Genomic DNA, 13772 nt, shown 5'->3' with positions numbered 1-13772 from the left:
TGTACGCTTTCCTGGTGCCAAGAGAAATTAATGCCTACCTTTGGGTAGGCGCTAATTTCTGAAAGTAAAATGTGCGGCTTGGCTGCACATTTTACTTACTGAATTGCGCGGGAATAACTAATAAGGCCATCAACATGCATGTTGCGGGTGCTATTAGTTTCGGGGGAGGAGGGGAGTTGGATGCGCGTTTTCGACCCCTTACTGACTAAGGGGTAAAGCTAGCGCGTCCAAATGCGGGCTATCAGTACACTCCGGCGGAGTGCACTGTACTGTATCAGCCTGTTAGCTGGATAAGTCAGAGGCCATACAGAGGCATTCTGGGGAAGAGCAAATTTAGCTGGCTACATTTAGGGTCTCCTCAGAGCAGTCCTAACGTTAGCTAAATAAACTTATTCAGCTCCCTTTCTGATAGCTGGATATATTCGGTATAAGTTAGCCAGATAAATATATCCATTTGACTTAACTGGATGCCCCACAGCTGAATATTGTCCTCTCTGAAAATTTGCGGGTTACCTGTAAATATGAGCATCTAACTCACTGCTCCCTTTTCCAGATCACAAATAAGTTACACTGGTCCTAGTACAGATCCCTAGGACACTCCACCATTTAATTCTCCCCATTGGGAAATCTGACCTATTCTTCATTTCCTATCGTTTAATCTGTTATCAGTTCACAATAAGACAGTCCCTCCCATCCCATGCCTTTTTAATTTCCTAAACTGTCTCTCAAGATGGACTTTTGTCAAATGCTTTCCGAAAATTCAGATACACACCATACGGAGCCTTTTTGGTTTTTTTTAAATTTATTACACATTTTTATATACTACCTATAATAGAAAAACAATGCTAAGTGGTTTACATATAAACAAACAGTAAAATAATTATAAAACAAATCTAGTCATACAAATAACGCAACGCAAACAAAACATAATTCAAATATATAAAACAATTAAAACATCCACAATTTTATTTATACCTTCAAAGAATTCTAATGGATTGGTAAGGCGAAACATCCCTTTGCTAAATCCATGCTTACTTGTTTACATTAAGATGGTAACTTTGATATTGGCATGCACGTGTGCGCTTTTGCTGGCTCGCGCCAAATGACACATCCATTTTATAACATATGTGCAATTTTATATAGATGCATGCATATGCGTGCTAATCCGGCCTCCTCTGCGTAAGTGGGGGGATTTCAGTAGACATCGAGCTGACGCAATTACCAATTAAACCAGTTCGTTCCCAGTTCAGGAATTAGACTTCCTAACCTCCCCTGTTAATTAGCTTCCCTTTTATCCTGTTAGCCCCGATCCCTAAAACCCCACTCACTTTAGGTTTTTTTTGTTTTCTGATCTACATGCCATCTATAGCAGAAGCAAAGTTACGCAGTAGGGGACCTCGACGTATGCTTGTGCATGTATTTACACACTGGATTAACTGAGAAATCCTGAAATGCTCATGACCTGCCCCTTTTTGTCGAAAAATTTGTGTGTGCATACCGGGAGATATGTGCATGCTTTTTAAAATCCACGCTGCGGAAACCTGCCCGACTTCTCTACATAGCTCCCGGCTTTGGTGCTCATAGGGCTTTTAAAATTCACCAGTGGTGATTTGCCTCAGTTCCTCAAATACGTCGTGTAAAAAAATGGTTCTGCAGTGAAGACTGAAGCGAAGAATTAAATTGAAGTTTTCTACTACAGCCTTATCCTCCCAGAAACACCTTTTAACTTCTTATGTCTCCTGTCTTCTATGGGACCCCCCTATACCCATTATCTATGAATGGGAAATTACTGTCATCTATGCATTCCCCCTATTCCTTAGTGGAAGGGCATTTTATGTTAAGGAAAATGTTTTCTTAGTATAAAATATTTCTCCTGGGACAAGCAGGATAGTAGTCCTCACACATGGGTGACATTATTGGATAGAGCCTGGCACAAAAAACTTATGTCAAAGTTTCTGGAACTTTGAGCATACTGGGCATGTCCAGCATACCCTATTTCATGTGTCCACTCCAGGCCCCTCTTCAGTCTCTTTTTCCATGGAGTTTTCGCCTTGCGGTAGAGTGAGCTCTTGGCTTTTCCTTAAGAAATTGCCTTTGAAAACACTTTCACCGTCCTTTTCAGGTTTTCTCGCAATTTCATAAAACATGGGTCCCTCTCTGTTTCCTCTAGTATCCCCAGTCAGGTTTTTCAGCGGTTTGGTAAGTAATTATGCTTCTGTACCCCCCTGTGGCAGCCGTGCCTTGGTGCCCGCTGGCGTTGACCGCCTGCCATCACAGTCCCTCGATTTTCCCCTTTCTTTTCGTTCATCATGGCCTTGACCAGTTTCCTATGGTGCCCCCAATGTTCGAGGACCATCATGGACTCTCATGAGGTGTCCTCTGCCTGAGGGCATTGCACGACGTTCGAGGTTGCTGCATGTGTGCCAGATGACCCCTAAAGGACATCATGCTTGGCTCGACAAGATGAGAGAAACTCTTTGGGTCAAGGAAGTCTGAGCTATAGACACTGGTGGCATTTGCACTAATGGACCTGGGAGCTGCACTGATGGACACCGAGCCATCGGCATTGGCGGGGCCATCGGTTCCATCGATGCCATTGGCAGATAGGAGTGCTGGGGACCGGCCTCTTCCAGGTTGAGGCGGTCGGGTTCATTGTCATCGACTTTTGCACTAGAGAAAGATCGGGCGCCGAGTACCAAGGTAAGCCAAGGAAGCATCGGCACCGGTCACCTTCGATGCACCGTGCTGGGCCTTGGGAAGGCGCCGGCTCCTGCCCTGATGCCCCTGAAGCGACCCTGCAGCAAGGAGTGCCCATCCTCCATCGATGCCGGGGGTCCATGATGGTCTCCGGTCCTGGTGCCGGTTGCTAATCCACTTCGGGGATCTGAGGAAAATTTGGCCACCCCTCCTGCCTCTCAGTTGTTTGGCATTGGCAACCTTTGAGGAAGAGCTGGAGCAGAGGGTCCAGGTGGCATTGCAGGACATCAGACTGGCAGCAAGGATGGTGCTGGTCCAGCATTCGCCCTGCTGGAACGGCTCAACGTACTTATCGGTGTATAACCAATCCAGTTGGCGCCGGTTCCCGGGAAGCCATCGATGCCCAGTGGGGCACCGATGCTTTCCCTGACCGATATGGTGCTCGTTGCAAGTTCCTCCAAGGAGGAAGTTCCATCGAGGCTCACAGGGTCACAGAGGCCTGCAGCCCCCGTCAGCTTTGCTGGGGCTGGCTTTGGTGTCACAGATGCCCGTGCCTCTGGACGAACGCTGAGCACCCAGGGCCCCATATCCTGTGGACTACAGTGAGGATGAGGCCCCGTATGACCCCTGGAGATGCTACACTGCAGAATCCTCCTCAGAGGGTCTCCCTTCAGAACAGTCTCCTCCAGATGAGTGAAGGTCTCCTCCGGAGGACTTGACCTTTGCAGGTTTTGTATGGGTGATGGCAGAGGCCATCCCTTTTTAGTTAATGACTGAGGAGGATGCCAGACATAACTTGCTAGAAATCCTCCAGTTCGTGGAGGCTCCTAAGGAGATCATGGAGGTCCTGGTACATGAGATCTTTAGGGAGTTACTGCTGAGGATCTGGGCGCACCTCCTCACAGTACCTCCTGTCAACAGGAAGGTGGATGGGGTTTCTCTCATCCAACAGGCTACCAGATTCGAGAAAGTCAGCTGTCACACCAAATCGGTAGTGGTCGAATCCGCTCTCAAGTAGGCCAAGCACTCTCGGACCCGTGCCTCGATGCCCCCGGGCAAGGATCATAGGGCAATGGATGCTCTTGGGAGGAAAGTGTTCCAAATGGCCATGCTCATTGCTTGTATTGCCTCTTACCAGCTCTACATGGGCAAATACTCACACAACCTCTGGAAGCAGGTGCAAGAGGCAGCCAAGCGACTGCCTCAACAACAGCAAGACCCCTTTTTATTGCTGATGCATCAGGGCCTGGAGTATGGAACCACAAGGTTTGTTCAACCTACATGTTTTCGGAATGGCAGCGAGAGTCTCTTCAGCAGGAATCGGCGCCTGCAGAATGGCATGGCTGAAGGCCTCGGATCTCCGAATGGAGGTACAGGACTTACTGACCTGCCGTACACAGAAGAGAATCTCTTCGGAGATAAAGTGAAGGAGACGGTGGCCCAGTTGCAGGATCACCATGAGACCCTCCAGCAGCTCTCTGCCCCTCTTCAGCCAGGAGGTCTGTGAGGCAGGGTCAGAGGAAGTACTATCCTCCAGCCCCTCACTCCTGTTCGCAAACGGTGAGCTCACTTTGCCATCCCAGGCAACAGAGCGCTCCCAAGCTAAATCCTGGGACAGGGTTTTGACTTGATCATAGGGAGCATCAGCCAGCCACCTGTACACCCAAGATGCTGGACCCCCGGTCAGGGGCAGGCTACAGGTCTTTGCAGATCGGTGGCCCAGTATAACCTTGGATCAGTGGGCTCTGTCCATCGTCAATCAAGGGTACCAATTAAACCTATTGGGTGTCCCACCAAATAGCCCCCCATGCCCGTTTTGGGGGCCAATAGCACATTAGGAGCTACTGTCTTGAGAGCTTTCCACCCTCATAACAGCCAGAGTGGTTGAGCCTGTTCCACCAAGGCAAAGAGGACAGGGATTCTACTCCCGGTACTTCCTGATTCCAAAGAGATCAGAGGGACTCCATCCCATCCTTTGAACAAGTATCTCAAAAAAGAAAAGTTCAAGATGGTTTCCATGGGCACCCTGATTCCTCCCCCCCCCTGCAAAAGGTGGACTGGCTATGCTCCCTCAATTTAAAGGATGCATGTACTCACATCGAGATCTTCCCAGGTCACCGGAAGTATCTCAGATTTGTGGTGGGAAAACAGCACTTCCAGAACAGAGTGTTGTCGTTCGGGCTAGCGTTGGCTACACGTGTCTTCACAAAATATCTGCCCGTGTTGAGGGCGCACCTCTGCAGATTGGGAGTGCATGTTTTCCTGGATTCGGACAATTGGTCTGTCAAGAGTCCTCTCAGATAGGGGCTTATCGGTCCTTTTAGTACACACTCAGGGCGGATTACATAAAATATATTAAAATACAAAAAATACATTTTGAATTCCTCAAGCTTCTCTATGTATAGCAAGGCTCAAGGGATGTGAACAGGTTTAAATTGGAGTGAAGTCTCCCATCCAGCCCAAAACTGGGTGCGCCTGCATTCACCAACTGACTTTGTGATTGGTGGAGAGATAGAGAGCATGGGAAAGAGAGAATATGCACCTATGGCAGATAATGATTTCTAGAGATCTACCAGGAAAACCCTAATGACCCAGACCACAACAAAACCCCTTTCCTTTCTTAATAATTCTGTAAAATTTAAATGCCTACCGGTCTGACTGCATTGTAAGCACCAACGCCTGTGCTTGTGAGTCCGATTTGAGCAGGAGGTTGACTGCGCACTGAAAGAAATCAAGTTATGGGGTTATTAACTTTACAAACTAGGAGCATTTTTAATCCATCAGATTTCTGAGATGTGGGTAACTAGCTGTGTAAAATGGATTTTCTTGTTTTTATTTTTTTTCTCAGATATTTCACAGCAAAGAGTATGAGAAAACACCAGGCACAAATGGAATCTATTCAGAAATAGCAGTAACTGCAGGAAATGCCACTTTCTTTTCTGCACATTCTCTCTCTTTAAGAGACATACAATGAGATTTTTAAGCAGCTCAGCATCAGGACTAGTTTCAGTAATGATGCAAATGTCATCATGCACATTCTTAAAATAATTTGTAATAATGTCTTAAATCTAAATATACTGTGTTTCTAAAATGCCTTGACATATGTCTACAGCATTATAGACTATTTCTAGTTTCCTAACATACATTTGTAATAAAGTTCAACAGAAACCAAGATGTGTATCTAAAATTACCTAAGCACAACAGGGCATTTTAAAAAAGTTATAACTAGGGAGTGTAAGGCTGAGCAGGAGATGTGGATGGGTAGACTGGAAGGGCTGTATGATTTTTTTTTTTATCTGCCATCTTGCTCTGTGTTTCTATGTGTAACAAAATATATCTTTTTGTCAGTCTTTCAAACTATGCCAAATTAACAATCTGAAGAATCAGCAGACCACCAGAAACTTCTCTTTCTGAACAAATACAAAATGAAAAACAGAACCTTCAGCAATACTAAACAATTATCTTTTTCAATCAGGACAGATAAAACCAGACGTTTGTGAAAATTAAAGCTACAGAATGGAAATGGAAAACCAATGTATGCTTATGTAGGGGGTAGTTTTTGCCGTTGAGATTACCTTATTGGTTAACCTATGAGAAGAGATACTTTGCATCTTCCCTTTGATTCAGATACTTACTATCCTTTGAGAGATGCAGCGGGGATTAAAGCCATTTATATAGTACCTCTGGTTTTATTTGTATGTGTTCAAAAAGGTGATTATGGCCATCTACCGATTCCTCAGGAAGTGAGCATAGCAGTGTTCAAGACTGTTACAATTTATATTTAGCTGCAACTCACACTTGGCTGTGCTATGAATTGTCTGACATCCTGAAGTATAAATGTTAAACACTATCTAATGTTAAAAGTGCATGAAATTCAGATTGGTTTCAAGGCAAAGTTCGGTTACCTTCTATTACATCCCTCCTAGCCACCCCGGGACTGGGAGGAGCTCCAGCACCTTTTCAGAGAAAGAACAGATAAGCTATATTTTGCACAGAGGGAGTAATACATTACAAAAGGAAAGTTAAGAAAGCAAAGAAACACACATTAAGTTCATTAAAAAGTCAGTTTCACATGGCATAAGTGCAGTAAAAGCTTACAAATGGAGACAACAGGTTTCCAACGGGTAAACAGAGGAGACACCAGAATAGATGAGGAGAATTTTCCAAGAACAGTGTTCAATTGAACAGTTTATAGCAGTAAAGAATACATACCTATAACTACTGTTCTCTGAAGAAAGCATGTTTAGTCAGAGATCCCCCAGGATGAAATACCTCTGTCCCTTTAAAAACACAGCCAGAGAAAAAAATACACTCCGAAGTAGTGGTTCCCAACCTGGGGTCCCCAAGATCATCATAGGGGATCCACCAAGAGGGAGGCAACCTAGGTGCAACTGCTGAGAAACCTCAACTCTGAAGAGCTCTGCTTTAAGGCTGCTGCTGCTGCATAATCCCCACTGCCTGATCCCATGCTGAGGACAGGAAGACTGCAGCCTCAAGTAGCCCAAAGTGGCTCAGAGAGAAGGTGGGGAAGAGTGTAGCTGATTGCCACCAGAAGAAGCCGAAAGCTGTGCCGCAGGAGGAGGAGGGAAGGAGCATAGCTGCAGCACCTTCAATGGCCACTGCTCCACATAACCAAAGACAGCAGCAAGCAGGGTGATGATCCTGAGGAGCGTTTGTGGCCACTCCTCCATACACTCTGGCTGTCCTGACAGTGACAAAAAAGGCTGCACTGACCCTGGTGAGGGGTGGAGGGAAGAAGCCACAGTGGGATCAGCAATCAGGAAGGGGTGGAGAAAAAAGGAGCGAAAAAGAGGGATAGCAGAGTAGTGAGAGTACTTGGAACGGGCCCTTATGCGGGAGGAGGGCAGAAGGGCATTCTATAAACTGCTTGGCATCTTATAGGAGTGTCTTAAAAGTGCTACTACAACCTATTAGGTTGAGATGTTTGCATTCTTATCTAATTAGTCCTATGTTGATTTTACTGAGATGTGCTGTATTCTTAGTACTGTTGACTTAATAACATAACAATTTGCCATACTGGGTCAGACTGAGGGTCCATCAAGCCGAGTAGCCGGTATTCAGCTGTGGCCATTCCACGTCACAAGTACCTGGCAAGATCCCTAACAGTAAATAAATCCCATGCTGCGATCACTCAGTGATAAGCAGTGATTATTTCTTAAGTCTACTTGGTTAATAACAGTTTATGGATTTTTTTCTCCAGGAACTTGTCTAAACCCTTTTTAAACTCAGCTATACTAACTGTCTGCCTTATTCATATTCTCTGGCAATGAATTCCAGAACTTAATTGTGTGTTGAGTAAAACATTTTCTCCGGTTTTAAATGTGCTATTAACTCACTTTCACACACACACACAAGCATGCAAAAAAGGAGCGGTCTAGGGGTGTTCCAAGGTAGGACCAACAGTTATACACATAGATTAGCCAACTTGCTTAACGTTACACCTAATAATCCTCATGTTTATTGTGTATTATTGGCTGCATGGGAGGTCTTGGTAAACTGGAGGGAGTTCAGGCTGAAGAACCAGGAGGGGCTCGATGACCTGGAGAAGGACTGGGGGAACTGGTGGACTCCAGTAAACTGCTAAATTCCTTCTTGTCCTTTTGTTTTAAAATACATGATATATATAAGTCCTTTATTTTTGCAAATATAATATACAGGTATATTTTTTAAAACAGGTAGGGAAAGTACATTCATTCAATGCAGATAGATGCTCTTTCAGCGCATTGCATGTATTTGTGTGTAAGCGTATATACACGCCTATGTTGCGAGGTAGAGACATTTTATAAGCGTATATCATATGTGCAGGTTTTAAAATGCTAGCGCAGATCTGTTCGCGGTCAAATACGCACATATATGCTGCCATGCACATTTGTTTGAAAAAGTTATCCTCTGTATCCGTGAACTTTTATGCATAAAGGGAAGAAGCTGTCCAAGGGCATGGAGTCTGGGCAGGTATATTTTAAAAAGTGTGCACATAAATTCTCTTGGTAAAACTGCTGTACCAAATAACAGCAGTTCTGCTGGGATAATTTTCAAAGCAAATGTATCTACATACTTTCACTTTTAAAAATTAAAGTATGCAGTTAAAGAGTACCTGCAGACTTTACACTGGTTGAAAATTACCCCTAAATGCAGTGCAATGTGCTGTCTTTTTGAATACGTGAAGAAAACTTTAAAATAAATAAATAACGAAAGGAAAACAGCTGTAAGCCTCTGCAATACAGAGTTAAACAAGTCTTATAAAACCAGGTAAAGTTACTAATGCACATATGTCCTGTTCACAAGTTTAGCTGGACTGAGCAGAGGTGTTTTTGGGGGATGGAGCTGGGGGAAGGGTATTCACTTACATGCAAATGTTTGAAAATCAAACCATGCATATAAATTTTCCTGAAAAATCTCTGTGCACTAAACAGAAGGTGTAAGTGTGAGCGAGTAGATTTGGTGGGATAATGTGCATAAGTCTGCTTTGAAAACTGATAACTTATGTGCATGTTTTCCAGCTGACTTATGCACAATGTCACAAAACTATCCCTCATACTTAAAAATTAAAATCATCACTGATCATTTCAGCTGTAGAACATATTTTATTCTCTTATACAGGAATGCTAGTGAAAAACAAGTGTATTTTATTTATTTAAAAACTTTTGTTACCCGTCCCGCCAACATTCGGGATGGGGTATAGTAAAAACATTCATAATAAAAATGGCAATAAACAAACTAACAAACCATTCTAAGATAATATTACAAACACTGCAAGGTAGACTAAAGCTAGGATTATTGGAAGGCTTCCTTGAATAAGTGAGTCTTTAATGCTTGTTTAAATATCTTTGTGTCCTGTGTGAGGCACAGAGAAAGGGGGAGTGAATTCCAAAGAATCGGCCGGAAGATTGAAAAGGAGTGTTTGCGTGTGGACACTAGTCTGGCTGCCTTAGGAGGGGGAACATCCAACAAAAACTGACTGGAGAACCTTTGCATTTGAATGGGAGTGTGAATTCTTAGTGGGGACTTCAAGTTATATAAAAGGCTGAGAACAGATATGACAATATCATACTTAATTTGAAAAGATATGGGAAGTCAATGTAAATCTCTTAAACTGGAGTAAAGTGGTGACGAATCAGGACATTCTGAATGATTTGTAGAGCATGGATAGAATTTTGTGGGAGTCCAGCATACAAGGAATTACATTAATCAAGGGAGAGAAAAAGAAGAGCCTGAAGAACAGTACGGAAATTAATTGTCAGTAATATAGGCTTCAAGTGTCGTAACATCCTTAACTTGAAGAAGGAGTTCTTAACAGTAATTTCTAATGTGAGGTAACATGGAAAAAGTGGGGTTGAGAATGACGCCAAGATTATAGACAGTAGATAAGATGGAAATAGTATCACCCAGAAGTTGCTCTGACTTTGGTATTGTATAAGGAGGGTATTGCCCTAAAATTATGTATGATATTGTTTATTAAAGATTTAAAGCAAGATGGTTAGCAGAGAGGAATGAATAGATTGAAGAGAGATAGAAGCAAATTAATAATTTAACACTGTGTGCATTCTGCTGAAGTTAGGGGTGCTCCTGCCTGTTTTCCCAATATCAGATTCTGCAGCAAAGCAAGCAGCTGAGGATTGGCTGCTGTTTCTTTGGGATGCATCTATCTTTATTCTCCATAAACTTTCCTAGAGAATGAAGTCTTAGACTGAAAAATGGAATTACAGTAATATAATGTTCATGCAACATCCATGCAAAATTCACAAACTGGTGATGTGTTACAAGTGAGGACATTGCTGTTACCTCCATATTCTTTTCTAGCAGGCGCTGGACTTCTAGCCCCTAATAGCAAATAAGAACAGGATGCAGCAGAAAGAAAAGAACATCAACATAGTTAAAAGTAATGCAGACTTCTAGCAGCCAAATTGGGCCCGGGGAAAATGGGAATCTTCATAGACTGAGAAACCGTTCATTGGCCAACCCAAAAACAGAATTACTTACCTTAACAGGTGTTCTCCAAGGACAGAAGGATGATAGTCTTCACACATAGGTGATATCATCAGAGGGAGCCCGGCCCTGGTTCCTCTTCAGTCTTATAAGAGTTTGCGAAAAAATAAACAACAAACTGAGAGAAACCAAACTCCGTGGGGTGGCGGACGAGTTTCACGAGGACTAACATTCTGCTGTCCTTGGAGAACACCTGTACAGATAAGCAACTCTGCTTTCTCTAAGAACAAGCAGGATGGTAGTCCTCACACATGGGTGATTAAGTAGGTTCAGGCCGCTCCCACCATGTGCAGCAGAGAACAGGTGCCAACATGCACAACAACTAGTGCTGCACTAATCACAGGAGCAGGCCTGCACCCAAGGAAAGGGCCCATGAAGGGAGAGTTGGGTTTTCATGGCTGGAAGAGATTATGATGGATGGACTGTATGAAACAACTGTTCCGCCAACCATCCTTGTTCAGGCAATATGTGAGGCAAATGTGTGGAGGGAACTCCAAGTCGCCGCTCTGCAAATCTTGTAAATGGGAACTGCATGCAAGTGAGCCACTGAGACTGACATGGCCCGTACTGAGTGCGCCTTGACTTGACCGTCAAGCTGTAAGCCTGCCTGTGCATAGCAGAAGGCAATGCAGTCTGCGAGCCAATGGGATAAGGTCTGCCTAGAGACAGTGACCCCTAATCTGTTTTTTTCAAAGGAGACAAAATGTTGAGTGGATAGGCAGTGAGGCTCCATCCGTTCCAAGTAAAAGGCTAGCTTGCGCTTGCAATCTAGAGTGTGCAGAGCCCGCTCACCCTGGTGACTGTGAGACCTTGGGAAAAAGAAGCCAATACAATGGACTGGTTGAGATGGAACTCTGAAACCACCTTGGGAAGGAATTTCAAGTGCGTCCGCAGACCACCTTGTCATGACAAAATTTTGTATAAGGTGGGTAACTACACCAGAGCTTGCAAACTGATGTAACTGCAACCAAGAAGACGACCTTCCAGGAAAGGTACTTCAGCTTGCAAGATCGCAATGGTTCAAACGGAGATTTCATGAGTTGCGACAGGATGATGTTGAGATCCCAGGAAACTACTGGAGGATGAGTGGGGGGCTTTAGTTGTAATAAGCCCCTCAAACTGCCCCACAAGCAGATGAGAAGGGATCGCGGTACCATCTGTGCCCCGATGGTATGCCCCAACGGCACTCGGGTGAACCAGTTTCAGAAAGAACAGGTAGTCTAAGAGCGCTAGTGGGGAACAAGAGAAGGGATCCAGACTGTATCCCTCGCACCAAGTTGAAAACCTCTTCCACTTCAGATTGAAAGATTTCCTGGTGGAGGGTTTTCTGAACTCCAGAATGACATGTGATACCTCTTCCAAAAGGCCCAGGGCCTGCACAGTCACCCATGTCAACATCCAAGCCATGAGAGCCAGGACTTGGAAGGTTGGGGTGACGAAGCCTGCCCCGGTCCTGGGTGATTAGATCCGGAGCCATCCCCAACCAGATTGGGGAGGCACGAGGCCAGGTCTCCTACGGTCAGAAATCAGACCTGATGGAGCAAAACGGGGGCGATCAGGATCATGGAGCTCGGATCCTGCTGAAACTTCTAGAGGCTTCAGAATGGTCGGAGGGATTCGCCTCCTCCACCCGAGACCATTTTGGAGGAGGCACCGATGCTGGTGCCTGTCCACAGTCTTGCTTCGAAGATGCTGACCGATGTCGATGTTTCTTTGATCTTTCTCGATGATCACCAAGGTCTTTGCCTGGAACTGATGGCAACGACGAGGAACCTGACTGGGAACGGGGCGACAAAGACTGCGGTCGGTTCCCCGGCTCCTATCTTGGGGCTGGGGAACGGTTGTGGGGGAACCCCAATGGGGGTTGAGACTGGAACCTCCTTCCCAAGCGGAGTAGAAGACCTGGAAGCCAATGACTGATCCAATCTTTTAGGTCCGAATAACTTTTCCATCTTATCAAGGTGTGCCCGGCGGCCCATTGAGTAATCTGGGCACAGAGGTCACAGCTGCGAACATCATGGGACGCCCCCAGGCACAGAATTCAGACCTCGTGGGAGTCTGTAATGGACATAGTCTGGGGGCACTAGCGAAAGCTGGTTGGCGCCATTGCAAAAAGTATGTGGCGCGCGGTCAATGGTTGGCGGTCACCGGATGATGAAGCCTTTGGCGATCAACCGCGAAAAGTCGCAGAGGACCCAAAAAAACACGAGGGACCCTATGCGACGAAGGAGAGAGAAAAAACTGTAAAAATTACAAAAACTGCAAAAAGAAGCATGAGCTCCACCACCGTGAGGCAAAAGCTTTGCGGAAAGGAAGAGCTGAAGAGGGACCCCGCGTAGACGCGAGGTTAGTGGCATGCTGGGGATGCTCAGTGTACTAGTCAAAGTTTCTAGAAAAGTTTTCTGGACTGGGCTTCATCTGATGATGTCACCCATATGTGAAGACTACCATCCTGCTTGTCCTTGGAGAAGATGCTGTAAGCACATGAGCTTTCCAGACCACACAAGTCACGTTTTTAGATCTTCAGCTAAAGGCATGACTTATGTGGTTTGCAAATCTCAGACTACAATGGTTTTTCAAGATCCAGTCAAAGGTTTCACAACTTGCAAATACTGCAGTACAAAGAAGAGCAGGAATGTGAAATAGACTAATGACCTAGAATAAATACTGCATCCAGGATAGATTTTAATAATGACAATCAAGTTACAGGAAAAAAAAGATGTTTTGTCTATGGAGGATTTGATATGTCTAATTAAGCCTTCAGAAGGTATAAGTGGCTAAGATTTTAGCAATGGCTCTAGATAAAATGAAATGACATTGAAAATGCAGCTGTTACAAAATGGGCCTCACTCTTCTGAGCCCTAAGTTATCAAAAACCTCATATATGAACTCAAATAAAATGAGATCGGATTAATCCATACTGGTTATCACATTACAAGGACTTTACGAACCAACTAAATCCCATTCCATGTGAGGCTATTTCTGCACCTGTTCCAAACAGCTCCAGGAGAAGAGGAAAAATGCGACAGTTCATTAAAGCATCTGAAAAGTCGTATCTTAGTAGTAAA

The 13772-nt window shown here is 44.6% G+C and overlaps 1 protein-coding gene across 9 annotated transcripts in view; it reads right to left on the bottom strand.

The window, feature by feature from the left end:
* SYNJ1 (synaptojanin 1) overlaps window positions 1–13772 on the bottom strand; it is a 222428-nt gene that overhangs the window by 31211 nt on the left and 177445 nt on the right. For 7 of the 9 annotated variants that reach the window (XR_003857030.1, XM_029603578.1, XM_029603579.1 and 4 more), the window contains 3 exons: window positions 10501–10539; window positions 6603–6653; window positions 5348–5418 (listed from right to left, as the gene is read on the bottom strand). Coding sequence is in view for 8 of the 9 variants with exons in the window: in XM_029603578.1 (XP_029459438.1) it covers window positions 5348–5418; window positions 6603–6653; window positions 10501–10539 (161 nt within the window). In the remaining variant the exon portion in view is untranslated. The remainder of the gene's footprint in view (window positions 1–5347; window positions 5419–6602; window positions 6654–10500; window positions 10540–13772) is intronic. The other 2 variants (XM_029603581.1, XM_029603582.1) reach the window with 2 other exon arrangements.

Source organism: Rhinatrema bivittatum, chromosome 5 (assembly GCF_901001135.1).
Source record: "Rhinatrema bivittatum chromosome 5, aRhiBiv1.1, whole genome shotgun sequence".
In the NCBI taxonomy this organism is placed as follows: domain Eukaryota; kingdom Metazoa; phylum Chordata; class Amphibia; order Gymnophiona; family Rhinatrematidae; genus Rhinatrema; species Rhinatrema bivittatum.
This window is presented reverse-complemented; position numbering and strand designations above follow the sequence as displayed.